Below are 16,588 nucleotides of genomic sequence, written 5' to 3'. Positions count from 1 at the left end.
ACAGGATTACTGTGGTGCTTATGTTTTAAACTGAGGTAATTAACTCCTTTTCTCTTCGACAGCTCCTTTTCTTTTAGAACTAAGTAAGTGAGTGATGATTTGAAGTTTACTTAAGACCCAGATGCCTGGCTTAGTGGCATCTTCCCCAAAATGTTTTGTGCTTCACATTTGTGGTCCGGCGCAGGGTTTAGTTACAGTTGTGTCCCAATCCTCTGATTCACCTTCTTTAGGAACAGCTTCAGGGCTGCTCATAATGCTTAACGCTCCATAATGCCATCCCCTTCATCTCCTCAGTGGTCTTATTGTCTTAACTCTGGTTGGAGAGAGCGAGTGTTAAGAAAAAACAGGTTAATACACGTTTGGCACGCTGGAAGTGAAGTGTCTTTTCAAAGATGCAAGTTCCTCTTCTTTAGTGAATGCTTTTCATCAGATGATTTGTGTTTCTTTCAACTTGTTTCGTTACCTCATGGGTCTGTTTTGCAAGATAGGCTACCGGTGATTAATTCTCCTTTTCGCTTTAAAAGCTTGTCACTAATGGCAGCTGCGATCAGGTCCATTGATGCTTGATTGATCTGAGAACAGGGGATCATAATGCTGCCTTCCTTGTCATTTTCCCTGATCCTGTAGTTTGGAAGCAGAGAGAATCAGAGAAAATGTTATGCAAATGATTTGTTAATCCCTTTACATTATTTGTTCCATTTCTCCCGTTCGCTTTCACACTCAATTTCTAGCACAGCGAGCTGACAGGCGGACACCCTCAGATTTTTAATTTTTAAGATGGAAAAAAAGTCATCCATCCATTTTTCTTATTTTGAATATACTTGCTTCAGTTATTGAATTTGACTTGATTGATATACCTGAAGAATGACATCTTAAAAACACTTTGAAAACCTTCAACTTTAACCTCCATCTCCTCTTTGTGTTTGAGTCTTAAGTCTAAGCTGAGAAAGCTGAGGCGCATGAAAGTGTGACCACTGTTTTTTTCCCATAGTTTTGTTGTCCCAGAGGTTGGTGTTAAAAATAATAAGAAAGAGGTGGGATGGTCTTAGATTCAAGAAGCTTAAAATGCAAAATCTTAAATAAGCCCAATTTGCTTTTAGCCAATCACGTCGCATTTTGGTGGGCTTGGGTTGATCGTCTCAACTGACTCACACACCGCCCCTCCCCGAATAAAAACACTACAGATTTACGTGGCTTTTCAAAAAAATGTATCTAGACATTTATCCAGCTTAATCTTCTTAACATATTAAAGTGATTTTCTTTACCCTGAAGTGGCTGAAGCTGTGAGCTCAACGCCCCTCATGGCACTAAGACCCCAGAGGCATTGTGGACATCTTTCGCTCTGGAATAAGAGGGAAGTGGGCAGAAGTCAACCTGCTACTCAGCTGTGGAGCTCTGGCTGTCCCCGCTGTGCGTCCATTTTATTTTTTGTTCCGTTATTAGTCCAACTGTTGCGCTCAGGCAGTGTTCTTAGGCACGTGGCTCTGCCAGCACTGCCCACACTGTGGTGTGGAGGTTTGCAGCTCTCAGCTTTAGAGCTGAACTGAAAGAGCTCTCTCTTAGAGTAGGTGTTGGCAGGATGCTTTGTGTGTTTCTGTGAATGTCATGAGAAGTATGGATAATGAGAAAACTGAAGCTCAGTGATGGCATGATTATCGCCGCCAACTTTATGCCTGACTGCAGATCTGGGCAGTTTCAGAGAGATGATGTGCTTAACCTTTTCCTCAGACGCAACACAAATCTGAGAATCAGTAGTGACGGTTACAATGTGTTTTCCCTTAAAACACCACTTCACAGGCCGGGCGGCCGAAAGGTCTTGTTCAAACTCAAGTAGTGTCCATGTCTTTATTTGGCATAATGCTCTATGGATGAGCTTCAGGGCATTAGTTTTGCCAGATAGCATCAGTGGCACTGTACGTTCAAACTTGGAAACGTTTATTCTGGCTGAAGCCTGAGTCCATTTATTGTCTCCATGGTATTTGGCTTTGTGTCTTCAAAGTTAAATCAGACATGAAGGGGTCAAAGTAAATGTGACTCTGCTACAAGCATAATTCACAAGACTTTAAAGAGTTGCTTGACCTATAAAGGCATTTTCAAAACTGTATGTCATCTTACAAAACAAATGAGTTTTCATATGTTTTATTTCATCTATAAATGAGTAGTTTAGATACATTGTTACATCAGAACAAACTAAGACGGCAATAGTTCTGTGAAGTACATAAGATATACTTTAATTATCCAAAATTGGGATTTCTTTACAGCGGCATGTCAACAGGCATTACACACGAGTTAAAAATATAATAAAATAAACTGTACATATTTACATATCATCAGTAGAAAATAAATATATCAAAGATATTATTGAAACATAATACAATATAAAATATACAGAATCATTTAGATTACTCTATAATAGACCAATCTACTTTTACAAAAAGTATATTTAAATATGTAATACCATATAAGTAAGTTGCATAGTAGTTGGCCCTATTTGCAAGTTTTTAGGTTTCATATTTGTACTTAGTGTCTCTACTGGGACATGTCTCCCTGCTTTAAGGTTCAAAAAGCTCTTTATTTTTCTCATACTGCCTGTGCTGCAACACCTCTTTTCACCCTCTGTCTGAAACCAGAGCCAATAATTTATATTAATTCTCAATGTCTAATGTGACTTGTGTTCAGTGTATTCGCCAGCTAGCTGTTATCAGCGTGTTTTCTCCCCTTTTCACAATCTTTGGCTGGATCGCTGTTGAAATATTAGTCTTCTGTGACCCTCATTGGTGGCTTAAAGAAGCTGCAGGGTCGTTAACTTTGAGATGCATCCACATTGTAATCAAAAAATAACATTACAGAGCAACAAGAGCTCAACACAAGGGCCATGGAGTCGCATATTTCATACCTTGTGTATCGTTATGTATTTTTATAATCAATTAATGTGCACAATTATCTCTCCTGATTATCCAATTAGTAGTTTTGTTCTTAGAAATCATGGTACCATCTTAACATTGCTTGGTTTGGTGTTAATATTCAGACTACTGTCTCCTAAGAAACTAAAAATGCATTGAGCACCTACAAATATATTTTTGAGTCATTATGTCTCAGTTAATTAATCATTCAGCTGATTGAGTTCAATTATGTTTTCCCCATTTACTACGTTTCATCTCAGACAGAAGTAAAAAATTAAAGAGTTGGTGTTAACCTGATTCATTTATGGTAGTTGTTTGACTCCAAAATAATACAACTGAATGAGAAAATGAAGCATATTAGATTCCAATAATGAAAAAACCATAGTCCCTCACTTTTGTATCACTGAACCATTTCTTATATACCAAACCTTAATAGATAGAGACTCGATTTACTCTGCATTGGATTCTGTTTGCAGGAAATGCTGCAAACTGGACAACATAACAACCTGCTAACAGCACAGAGTGATGACCTACTGTTGCACAAACATACTGTAGGTAAACACATATTGTGTCTGCTGAACCATAATGGTTTAACTGTGATGAGTTTCTGTAAATGCGTCCACTTATTAGGACACCTCGTAAAATGAAAAGCGTTTTGCTCTATCCATCCTCGTATTCAAACGCAGGTACTTGACCTCTTGTGCTTGGATTGAATTTCTGACAGGTGTTAAAATCATACACTGAGGCTGTCCACACAAAAATGTTGTTGAGCGCAGCGCAGCTCCACACAGACGAGCACTTCAAACAAACTATGAGTGGTTGCTTCTTTTCATATCACAGAGAATAGGAGAAATTGATTGGAATTGGGAGGCTTAGGACTGGATTTTCCTCAACCATAATATTTTTTCTTTAACAACTGCAGCTTAAATTTAGATTTTTTTTTTCCTGGCTTTGTTTTTTATTTCTTTGTCCAAATCCTATCGAGTGGTGCTTCAGGTTTTTTTCCTTGAGTAAAAAAGTTGATATTGTTGTGGGGAGGGAGAAAGGACTTTTTTCATGTGTGCAGGAATGTAGATTTCTTCCCCCCGTGAAATCCTAATTGTGCCTTGGAGGGCTGGTAGGGTATCTCTGCTCGGCTCAGCTCAACAGGATTTGTGTATGTTAGAATATGTCTCTTAGCTTGAATGCGGATATAACCCTTTCATTGCACAAGCTGCTGATTTTTCAAATTTGCCGATAGGCTGATTCTGTGAATCCGTAGCTTCTTTTTTTTAAAGACATTGAAAGTTTTGTGTTCAGAAAGCCTCCATATTTCCTCCCCTGAAGTATCTGATACTTGTTAAGAGTTAATGCAGATAACAAGACGACCTCTTTCTGTGGATCTACCGTATATAATAATTAAGCTCCCGAGAGCAGGTCCTGTCAATAGTGCACGGTCAGATTGAGCATATATATCGGGTCAGAACTACATCTGTCCCGTGTGCTTCCTGAATTATTGCTGTACATTTATCTATGCAAATCCAGGATAAGATCCTATCTGCCTGCAGCGACATATCCCCCTGGATTTGTTCTATGTGAGCTAGGCAGGTTATGGTTGACAGTCAAAAAAGGAATTGCAACAACATATATGCGAAGATTATTGCTGTAGTCATTAATTGGTTCTTGAAAGGGGGATTAGGATTACCAGTCCTACAGAAGACTGGCAACACCTGTCCTTCCTCATATCTAACAATGTGACTCCAGTTTCCTTAATTCAGTATCAGTTTAAGTTGGCAAAATAAAAAAGGCTGATTTATTCAAATGAATCATCAACGCTGGAAATGATTCAATATGTGCCACATTCAGATGGGTGATATATTATTCCCTTGGGGAGAGGCAAAGATGGAGCTGTGGAGCTGTTTTATTTGTGCCGTCTTTATCAGTGTGTCAGGCAGCGAGGCTGAGCTTGTTCTCTATGAATGGACGAGCCCTTGAACCATAAACCTGTACCTCCTCTGATAACAGTTTCCGCATTGTGATACAAGTGCCATTCTCTGTGATGTCCTCTCTGACAGCGCTAAATATATCTACGCACACAAAATGATCTGTCAGGCGAATTATTTTTATTTAAACCAGTTTTCCAAAACTAAGGATTTTCATGGCTGTGTGAGCAGTGTGCATTTTTGAGGACATATTGTGGATTTTGTTTAGGATTCAAATCAAAGCGCAGTATTGTGGTTGCATCTCTCCCAGCTTTGCTATTCATGCTCTTGATGTTTTGCCTGTAGGTGAACATATTGACTGTTCTTTTCTGTCTTTCATACCTTTTAGCTGTATGTCTTTCAATGCTTTTTCTCTGCTGCTGGGACCTCAGACTGCTCTGACGTCTTAGTTTGCCACATCTTGTAAGGTGGTAAGAGTGTTCCCTGAATTACTCAGAGCCCGTGTGATGACATGGCCCTGATTGTCAGACGGGTGGGCTGGTGACACTGGAACACAGACGGTGCTTGTCTGTTTGAAATATTCTGTTTCAAGCTTCCAAGCCCTGGGCAGTCCTCTCTCCCAGTCTCCCAACACCCAGCTTCGCCCACTGAAACAAGACTCTTCCATACTGGAAAATCTGGCCCTGTCAACTGGCAGTCTTGACTAGGTTCAGCCCACACGCCAAGCGCCCCCCACCCCCACCCCACTTCCACCCCCCCTCCACAAATCCCACCCCTTAATAGGCACTAGAGTTTGCCACCCCATGTAGATGCCTTTTGGTCGCCATCCATGAATGGCGTCAATAGCATCTTCCTACACAACAGTCACTGAACGGAGGGCACAAGAAAATGTGGGAATAATTTACACTTTCTCACTGTACTACCATCAGAAACCATAATTAATCATGATAGAAAAAATGTGGAAGCCATCTTGGCTGGTGAGACACACAGTGCCTGTGAACAGGCCTGACACCTTTAACAGCTCTGGTGGCCAAATAGGAATGAGTGTCAGAGTGCTTACAACTAAGCTCCCGTCATGGCAGCATGTATCCCACCGTCCTGCGAATTGTGTTGCATGATGGTTCTCCAGGAAGTGTAACTGTGGTAAGCCTTTCACATATTACATTATAGACAGCAGCAGTACGTGTCAAAACAGATGCAACAATAGCAATTATGTTCCTATTAAAATAAACCGATTATTTAGCTCAAGCTTTTCTTCTCACTCCAAATAAAAAAAAAAAAATGCTTTCCACGAGAATGAAGAAGCTGCCAAAATAAAATGTAATGACCCACATCAACTCAATTTGGAGAGCACATTTTAAATATGAGGTTTAGGTGTTTCAAAATATCATAACAACTTCCTGTTTTCAATTGCAAATAAAATCTGATAACCATCCCGAAAGATCCTTATTTGTGTTCCTCTCTTTTTTTCCCAAATGTACTTTTGGTATCAAAATAGTTGATTTAGGTTCCCAAATCCTGGTGAAGTAATTAGTATGAGCTCACCATTAACTTTTATAGGCTGCACTTGGTGGTAAAACAGCAGATCTGTGCCTCTCCGTTGTGGACATGCATGACAGACTAATTATGGATATGAGTCCAGTGCTGCAATTTGCCCCGTGTGACTGTGTTGTGTTCTCCGCAGCCAAACTACATGACAAAAATATTTCCCTCTTGCCTCATTTAGCCTGACTGCACGCTACTTTGGAGTACCTGTTAGTGGTAGTTACTGTGTTTGAGCATGTGCATTTGCAAAAAATGTTTTCACGGCACTGAGTAGGTGTATGTGTGTAAAGCCACCACTAGAAAGTGTTGAAAGCCGCAGCTAGCAAGATCGCATCCAGGGTGACTAATAAGCTTAACATGAGCACGGCTGTGTTCGCAAGCATGGCGCGGTGAAAGAGGTCTTCAATGTTGAGAGAAATGCAGAAATGGTTCCCTAGGCTGCTGCTAATTCCTTCACCCCCCTCAAGCTTCAATCAGACTGTGAACCATCTTAATGTTAGCTGTGCCTTCATGGCAAACCGTACCACGAACATACAGTACAAGGCTTCACAAACAGAGTTCAGGACAGACTGCAAGTGTAAAGTGTATCATTGCGCAATCTTTTTTCAGTTTTATTGGACAAAATGTATGCGACTTTCATGTGATGCATAGACCAAGATTTGTATTGATGGTGCATAGTCTATATGCTTCAATTCGCTGTCTCACCTTCATGTGTTCATTTGATTACATTTTGTCATCTCATGGTTATGTAATTATCTGAACTTTGATATTCTGCAGTGATCCAATGTGACCCGCTGCCTCCTCACACTGCAGCTCACTCCCCTGTTCGGCTCCTTGGCGGGGATCGAGTGGCTGTGTTGTCTTTGGGCCTCGTTTGTATCCACATGTGACTTTTTTTTTTCTTCTTTTTTTTTGACCATGTGGCTCCTCCAAGTGTGGATTTATAAGCCACTTCACACTCCACTCCTGTGTGGGAGGGAGGCTGAGTTAAAAATAGGCAGGTTTGGAGGTAGTGAGCAGCCCGCACTGTGTGAGGCGCTTAAGAACACACTGAGGAGTATTGGCATCCTCTTTGCATATCATTTATATGTGTCAATAATCAATGTGTTAAACCAGTAGCTGTCGTTGTTACTGGCTCTTCGGAAATTCCCCAAATCGTCTTGTGTAATAGTCTCAGAGGCTGCTGTAGCACTCAAGTTGCACCAGAGTGGGGAGATTATGTGTTATGGAGTTTAATAATGAATGGTACCATGTTCTCTACAAATTCAGCAGAGCAAAATAAAAACAAGAACACAGTCAAACTACAAATCTCATTCGGATTACTCATATTTAAGTGCATGGATTTCAAGCTTTCAAGTGCCCAAAAGGTAACAAAACACTCACTAACACAAGCCATAGGTGATGTTTGTTAGTGGAGTCATTTGCTGTGTTGGATTAGAGTTGTGTGATAGGCCCCAAATCTTCTATCCTTTTCTAGGTAATTGAGTTTAACAATATAAACACAAACTAAAAAGCAAGAATCCTGCAAATACATTAGCTTTCAATTAGCCAAAACATTGTAATAGTTAATGCATTGGCCTCATGTACTGTAGGTCCAACTTCAGACTACGTTCAGACGTGAGAAGCCTTTTTTAAATTAGCTAAGGCGCTGTGTAAACGGGGTCTTTCAGGCTGCATTGGAAGATGTGTAGATTTTCTGCTGTCCTAATATCAATGCATTCTGTCGTGAATCCGAAACCTTATACACTCATAACACATTCCATAAATAGTTTAGGAAACGGTGAAGCCATTTCATTTACTCCGGTTATTTAAATAGTTGACGATTGACTAATACTATATATACTACTGCTATTACTCATCATGTAAGTCTGTTATACCTACAAAGCCTACCTACTTTCTGTTCTGTAAACATGCTGGTCAGTGTATCATAGCTGACTGATGTCTCCATAGTCAAGACCTTTTTAACACGAGGAATAAACAGACATATTGTTAGACAAGATTCTCTGAAAAATGCAGTTTTTTCCTTTCTAGCCGATGACCATTCTGCCCTTTAGACTTTCTTTAAAGGAAGTTTTGAAATGCTGCTTGCAGTGAGGAACGATGAGGTCTCAAAGCTTCGGCGACTATTATTAATGACCAACGAGGACCTCCTCACCTGTGAGGACGGTGACCTCTAGGTGAGAGCCTCAGCCCCCATTATTTCTCCATCTCATTTTTGGGTTTACGGCCCCCCCACTCTCTAGTCAGGATTCAATTACTGCTGTCGGGCTGACCTTCTGACCTCCTCTCCAACAGGATGAACCCTGACAGTAGTACCATTTCCCCATAACTTGCTCTTTCTCCCCTCTTACTCATATCCTACCTCAGAAATTACACCTTTTTACCTTGTCCTTATATACCTTAGTATAAAAGTTCAAACATCTCTGCTCTATGCATTTGTTACATTAAAACTACATATTCGGCTTATTTTCAAAACAACCCACTAGATGTAGAAAATGATCTTCCACAGACGAGTTTTAGTGTTTCTATTTCCGATCTTTCAACCTTGTTCTAAGCTTTAGTCGATGATTGCTAAGCCATCGCCGTGTCTTAATCACAACACAGATACCTGTTAATTACCAAACGAGTGCAAGTATTTTTGCTACTTAAACCGGGATTTGAGATCGATGCGTTGCTCTGCCCCGGGTCGGGCGGTGAGCACAGTTGACCATTTAATGAAACGTTGTTGGTTCGGGGAGGGATAAAGCAACGGGTATATTAATAGGCAGCTGCACGGATGACACTGTTTGGTATCGGGTCAGGGATAAAGCATGAACTTGTAAACTCGCCGAGGGGCCTCTCCTCCCTCCCTCTCGCCAACTCACTCTCGCCCTTCGTGGTGTCATCAGTTAGCAGAGCGGGGCTCGATAGCCCAGGCAGATCTACGAAAGCAGCGATTAGACATCTCTCTGATTTTCTTCCCCAGCAGAGTTCACTCAAAGGTAAGCCAGTAGTTTACATCCTCAGAGACACTGGTATTCCTCTGCCTTTGTTCTACACCGTCTTCTGTTTTGCAAATAGTCTATCTACTCCTATTGACACGGAGTGGGAGTTTCATGTCATTGTTTGGAAATCTAAAAATGTATTTAAAAAATGACACCTGCATTTCTATTATACCTAATCATGAACAGGTATTGAGTTTAAGTAATTAGTAAGTGATTGCCCCTTTAAACTCTTTAGATGTAGCCAGCTCTTCCCTTTCCCTTCTTCAACGCTGACCTGTACAGTAGATGAGATTGCAGTGCATTAAAGTACATAAGATATACTTTAATTATCCAAAATTGGGATTTCTTGTTACAGCGGCATGTCAACAGGCATTACACACGAGTTAAAAATATAATAAAATAAACTGTACATATTTACATATCATCAGTAGAAAATAAATATATCAAAGATATTATTGAAATATAATACAATATAAAATATACAGAATCATTTAGATTACTCTATAATAGACCAATCTACTTTTACAAAAATAATATTTAAATATGTAATACCATATAAGTAAGTTGCATAGTAGTTGGCCCTATTTGCAAGTTTTTAGGTTTCATATTTGTACTTAGTGTCTCTACTGGGACATGTCTCCCTGCTTTAAGGTTCAGAAAGCTCTTTATTTTTCTCATTCTGCCTGTGCTGCAACACCTCTTTTCACCCTCTGTCGGAAACCAGAGCCCAGTCTGCCCAGTCTCTGCTGTGATTGGTCAATCACTTAGAGATGTTCCTCCCTTAAGCCTATCACGTACAATGTGTTGGAGCGCTAGCCAATAAAAGCGCATAGTGATGTCACTATCTCGTGGCAGTAAACAAAGGAGCCAATGGAGGCGTTTCAGGCAGGTGTGTGTGAGAGAAACTTCCTCTGGAGGAACTTTGGGATTTGAGCCTTTGCAGATGATGGGAAAACCCCAAAAAGCATTGTAATGCCCCTTTAAATCAAATGTAAATACAGTGAGTCAGTGTGAGTACAGTATGTGCGAATTGTTCAGGGTTGTTGAAAACCTAAAGAAACTATGAAGCTGGGAGTCTTCTGCCAGCCAGAGGTGAGGTGATGTAGACGTGACACAGACGACCAGTCAGCTGCAGGTTTACTCCAGCCGCCTGGTGTCTGAAGTGTGGTCCCATCGGGCCGTTTTGCTGCGATCACAGCAGGCAGTGGGAGGTTAATCCCAGGGGAACGCAGGCTCAATCCCCCCCCCGCCTCCAGCCCACACCCTACACCCGGAAACCTCCTGTACAACCCGATGAAGCTCTGCAGTCCGTGGCTGACACCTACCCAGATTTCACTTCTGCTATCAGATTATTCTGATATTTTCAAAGACCTTTAGATAGCATTGAGCCTGACAGAGTGGGCAGCTGACCTCTGACTTTTTTACGAAATGTTTTAATGATCCAGTTAAAAAAAGATAAAACATTAAAAGAAGTCTTTCCTAATAGCTTATAACTGGATCGTCATTAGTCCGAGAACTGCAGCAGATCTAGATCTCGAATTGTCATAAGGCTCAAATGTTTTCTCATTACTAATAGTGGTTAATACTCATAACATATTTTTGGAAATGTGTTCCTTCCAGTTTCCAGTTTTGATATACATTTAGTTTGTTCGAGCCATGATAAATTATTTCAGATGGCAGAATATGCATCTGTTTTTCCCTGGAGTCTTTCACACATATCTGTGCGTAATTAATGTGGATTTTGACAGATGGAGAGAAAAAGTGTCCCTGTAAGAGAGAAGGGTACATGCCACAATGTGTGAAGTGCAAGCATGGAGGGAGCCTCTTGTATTATTTGCTGCCCGTGCCAGCTGGACCCGCCAGATTCTTACAGGTAGAAATTCAAGCACAAAATGTGCGCATAAATCATTGAAATCCGGTGCCCACCATAAATAGACAGTGTGTCTGTTGTTACAGTTGGGAATTAATGTGAAATCTCCTTAATTTTGTTCCTAATTTTGCTTTGGGAAGCCTGTCCTATACAGTTTATCTCTCTCCATGGTAACCTTTGTGAAATATCCAATAAAGTGCTATTTCTTTCAGTGATAATTGTGACTGGAGGTCATTTTGAATTTACATGCTCTAATTTCGTGTGTGTGTGTGTGTGTGAGTGAGAGTGTGTGTGTGTGTGTGTGTGTGTGTGTGTGTGTGTGTGTGTGTGTGAGAGTGAAACCATGCTATTTCTGAATGCATCGGGGCCTGACTTGAATATTAGTGTAACTCCATTACCACAGTGTTTTTGCCTGGTAGCAAATATGTACAAATGAGGATTACAACTCCTGAGAAGGCAACAGGTCATGGTTGGTAAGCTGCCCGGGGGGGTCACTGATATAGAGTCACTTTTGACAGGCTGTGGAGGAGGCTCTATTGTTGCTGGTGTGTCTGGATGTTACCTGCAGGCACTATCGCTGAGACTACAGTATTATCCTATTATTAGGCTTAGTTGTTTACGCTTATTACTGCTTGTCAGGTAGGCAGAGAATCCTTCCGAGAACTGAGCATCTGCAGAAAAATACATGACTATTTCTTTATCTCATTCAAGAACATCGGCTTACGATAATTTTCAGAGGCCTTTTAAGAATGCCTTGATAAGGCACAACAAACATACATTTCAGGTTTATGTTTACATGCGAGCGTTTGATTCTATGAAATGTTTTAACAGACGTGTTGTTGGCAGACAGCGTAGGAATGTAAGATTCACTGCATCTGTTTTTTATGTATTATCATTATGGTTTTCAGTTGAAAGTATATATTTATATATACAGTTAGAGGACATCGTGCATTCAAACAGCCTCAATTAATGTCTCTGTTTGTAGAGGAAGTGAACAAAATAAAAAAAGCCCATCATATGGTCTGGCAGATTTTGGGCACGGGACCAGGGATGACAAATGTGCTCTCGCAATAATTCAATCTGCTCTCATAATTCTCTAACTTTTAGGGACAGACAGAATGAAGATAAGCCGCCAAGTCAACGTCCAATAACTGTGATCAAGTGTTAGTTAAGATGCTTTTCCTCTCACTTTATTTATTGACAGATTGAGGGGTACAAAGATACTGGGTAAGTGGCACAAAGTTACAGCGAATATGTTAACGAGAGGATTTGGTATCCGATCCAAAATGTTGTCGGTTTATTGATGTCTCAGTAATTATGTTAAGTTTCGGGAATAATGGAAATGACTGTATTTGTGCAATAGGAGGGTGCTGTAATTGGTGTTTAGCATGGCTACACAACACTTTCTCATGTAACTCGTGCCTTTTTAATAACAGTTTTATTTCAAGCTTTTTACAACAATATTGCCACATCTATTCTTTTTGTTTTCTAAGCAACATTTTAGCCTTGACAGCTGAAGTAAGAAAGTGTTAAGATAATGCGTCTAGCCAACAAAAGGCAAATCCAACCTTCTGGTATGAACTGTTTCCCAGCTTTGTGTACCCACTCAACAAATCAAGTAACTATTTAAAAAATGATCCACAATAATCCACAATAAAATTCACATCTTTCTGCAGCTTTAGCTACAATAAATGAAAGCTGAGAAAGTGAAATGAAGCATCTGTTTTGAAGTATTAAACAAAGTGTTGTTAGCTGCAGAGATGGATGTCAAGCCTTGGGCGAAGTGATGCACAAACAGCACATCGCTGCATTTAGAAAGAAAAAGGGATCAGGTACCGCTGTTACTGGAACTGCCTCTGGGTCAATCTCAATGTGTGTGGTAGCGAAGTTAAGCACTTTGTATTAGAATAATAATATGTAATCTGTCTGCAGAGGAAGAGTTATGTTCTGGTGATGGTTGATCCTGATGCTCCAAGCCGCGCCAAACCAACATCTGCTTCCTGGAGACACTGGCTGCTCGTGGACGTACAGGTACAGAACATCTGCACTCACCTCTGGTCTCACTTAAAACAGCCTCATGTATTTCGGTGATAGTAACACGGACAGCGTGATTGGATTAGGAGCACACATTTTACGAAGAAGCATTTGGATTTTTCTTCTTGAGAATTGTGCATTTTCATTATCTCGGGGTCTCACTTGGCATGTCTTGTGTTTACATCTGCACTGGGGCCCGATCGCAAGGCTGAAAAATTATGAATGGTATTTAAGCCTAACTTGGTAAAAAAAACAAAACAGGGATGCCAAGTTCAAAAAATGATAATTTTTCCTATCATGTATCTTGTGCAATAAATGCCTGTGACAAAAGTGTGGGAGTAAGTCTTTCTAAATGGCTGTGAAAGTTTGCAAGGCCCTGTCAGCAGCAATTTCCCTCTGCTGCGGAGAGCCTGGGACGTGTCGATGCAGGCGTGTGAGACTGAGATTGAGGAGAGCAGCATGCGAGGCGCACACTCTTTCTCCCATAGAGCTGCAGTCCCTCAGCTCCCCCTCCAGTGGAGAGATCTTGGCAGAGTGTCCTCCCTTCATCTGTTCCCCCAGGCAGAGCAGCTCCCCCAATGATCCACACTTCTCCATATTTTACACCCCCGAAATGGGCACCGCTCCGATCCCCCTTATTTCTCTTCATATTTCACTCCTTTTTATCTGGTCGTTTGTGTGTTTTCACATTCTTGCATTCTAACGCCAAATGCGTGTTGAGTTGTTGATTGCCTCAAATATTTGGAGGTTTGCAGACATCTTATAATCCCGCGGGAACCGGGAGATCAACCCAGTAGATTAAGACTAGTGGTCTGAATAAAACAAGCACACAAAGACGCTTCAGATGTATCGCCGCTCCCGTTTCGTTTTCTTAAGGCGTAGTTGTACTTTAAAGTAAATGCCACATTGATTTCCAAATGCGATGTATCTGGGATATATATTTAAGTAAACCTTTTCAATGGGTTTGAATTTAAAACGTTGTGATTCAGCTCATCAGTTCTGCTTTAGAGATGATTTATGCAACCACTCCATTCCTGAATGCCTGGAAGAATATTTACCTCATATCACTCCCATATATCAATTATATACAAAAAAAACAAGTCAATGTGGCCAGCTGTGAATAAACAAATGTCTTTCGAGTGCACAGACAGACCACGTTCTCTTCAGCAATTCAATTTCCTGTCACTTGTGTGGGTGTTGACCTGCGCTGCCCATGTAGGGATTGGCCAATGTGACGGATGTTTTTCTGATTGTGACTGGTGGTTGGTCAGAAGGGTTAATGAGCCTTTTGAGTGAAGCCAACCTGTAGTGGGAGGTGTTTAATTGACCGGGGTGGCGAGGTGACATCCCACAACCTGCGTTTTGTTTTTTCAAGTGTCCATGTGAATGCATTGGTTTTTTGTTCCAGGGAAGATTTCGACAGCAATGTTGAGCAAATTGTGAATTAAGGCACAGTTATATAAAACTCCAAATGAAAACTAGTGAGGAAGTACAGTCTGATAAAGATACTTTTTGTCCTCTGTTGTTATTGTTTAGTAAAGCTTGTGCATGACATGTTTGGCATTTAAATTGTTATTTCTGTCAATGTGTTGGCTGTTGTTGAAAAAGGAGTTTCTTTAGCTCAAGTCAGGGGTCACGGCCTCTCGTGTCAAACGGATCAGTATTTTGATCCCCGCTCGTCAAACAGCAGCCATTTTCTCTTCATTTATATTCATCGGTCCAAGGTCATGCAGCGTTGCCCCTAGTTCGTAGATGTTTCTGTAATTAGTGTGTATTCTTTAGCCATAGCCACAATCGAGAAGGTAAAAGATTTCCTTAATTCTGCCGAGAGTGGAGCCAGGTCAAGCTGGAGTGAGCCACACGGTGCTGTAGATTCACACTGGTTCTTCAGAGAGGTCTCATTAGAGAAGCGATGGCAACAGAACAAGGACACTCTGGACTTGTGTTATGGAGTCATCACTCACCTTGCTTTGAGCATAATTATGTAGCTATAGCTCTTCACTTCTCCACACATGTGCTCAGGATCTCCAGCCATGCCAAAATGCTCTTCAAACACAGAGAGGTGTGAGAGTGTGATATTTGTTGCCACATACTGTACACTGTCTCACTTTCTTGCAGAGTGGAGCCTTATGTGAAGCACAATTAAGCATGAGCTTTATTAACAGGCAACCCTTTTCTATTCCATCTATCATTTGTCGTAAAGGTTTTCTGGATATTGTAAAAAGTAGTGGACGTATCGATACCACCATAAGTCTCAATATCGATCAATACTTGCGTGCTGAGATCAATACTTAAGTTTCTCTTCTCTAGATTCAGCACACTTGTCCCTTTTATATCATAGTGGTTGTGCATGTGCAAACACCGCTCATCTCCCTCTGCCCCTCCCCTGCTATACTGTGAGTGTTGCCACCGTGCAGTCACGTGACCCAGCAGTGCACTGATGGCAGCATGATGCCAGAGAGGAAGAGTAGCGCTGTTTGGTTTCATTTAGTTGATGTTTGCAGAAAACAAAGAAGATACTGTGGCAACACCACAAGTGTAAACAAACACCTGAAAACCCACCCTAAAGAGAACTTAATTTTCATTCAAATGTGCATATTGATGACACGTTGCTGTCCCCTTCACAAAAGTAGATTAGCTGTTTTCGGTATTGGTATCGGCAATACTGGCCCTGTATGTACAGTACTTGGTATCGGATCGATACAAAATTTTGCAGTGTCGCCCACCCCTACTAAAACGTTGAAACTTGTCTCAGGGGGATAACATTATATCTTTTATATAAGAATGTATGGACATTTTCTCCCCAAAAAAGGAGAACATCTACAAAAAAAGGCCATCATTTAATAAAATGTAATCTTAGTTTTAGGCTGATTTCATACTGAGGATGTAATACCTCCAATTTAAACTGAATGCTTTGCAACAGTAACTCAGTGATGTAGGAAAACTCTTCTGTGGCATTTAAATAATGAAATATGTAAAGGGAATGTCAATATGTGTGGGCCTTGTTACTACGACTTGGCTTTAAAGTCCGAAATGTTTAACCACTTCAACACTTCTTTTTAGTGTGCTTGGTATAATACATTACAAACAATCTGTTATGTAAGTTAAAGTCAGAAATGTTTACCTTACACAAACTTTTCAGTATCTAAGTTCATCTTTTTAGGCTTTAAAATATTTATAAATATGCAAACAAACTGCCCAAGAGTTAGAAATATCTACCTCTCCAACACTACTATATAACTTACAAACTGTTCCATACCTAAGTTCATCTTTTTAGACTGTAAAATATTCATAAATATGCACAATAACTGCCCAAAAAAGTTCAGTGTC

At 40.6% G+C, this 16,588-nt stretch overlaps 1 protein-coding gene across 1 annotated transcript in view; it reads left to right on the top strand.

Annotated features, from left to right (window-relative positions):
- LOC134873694 (phosphatidylethanolamine-binding protein 4) overlaps positions 1-16,588 on the top strand; it is a 58,501-nt gene that overhangs the window by 8,633 nt on the left and 33,280 nt on the right. The window contains exon 4 of the mRNA XM_063897496.1: positions 13,157-13,255. Within this exon, the coding sequence (XP_063753566.1) occupies positions 13,157-13,255 (99 nt within the window). The remainder of the gene's footprint in view (positions 1-13,156; positions 13,256-16,588) is intronic.

Source organism: Eleginops maclovinus, chromosome 12 (genome assembly GCF_036324505.1).
Source record: "Eleginops maclovinus isolate JMC-PN-2008 ecotype Puerto Natales chromosome 12, JC_Emac_rtc_rv5, whole genome shotgun sequence".
NCBI classification, from domain to species: domain Eukaryota; kingdom Metazoa; phylum Chordata; class Actinopteri; order Perciformes; family Eleginopidae; genus Eleginops; species Eleginops maclovinus.
Note: the sequence above shows the minus strand (reverse complement) of the source record. Positions and strands in the feature narration are given on the sequence as shown.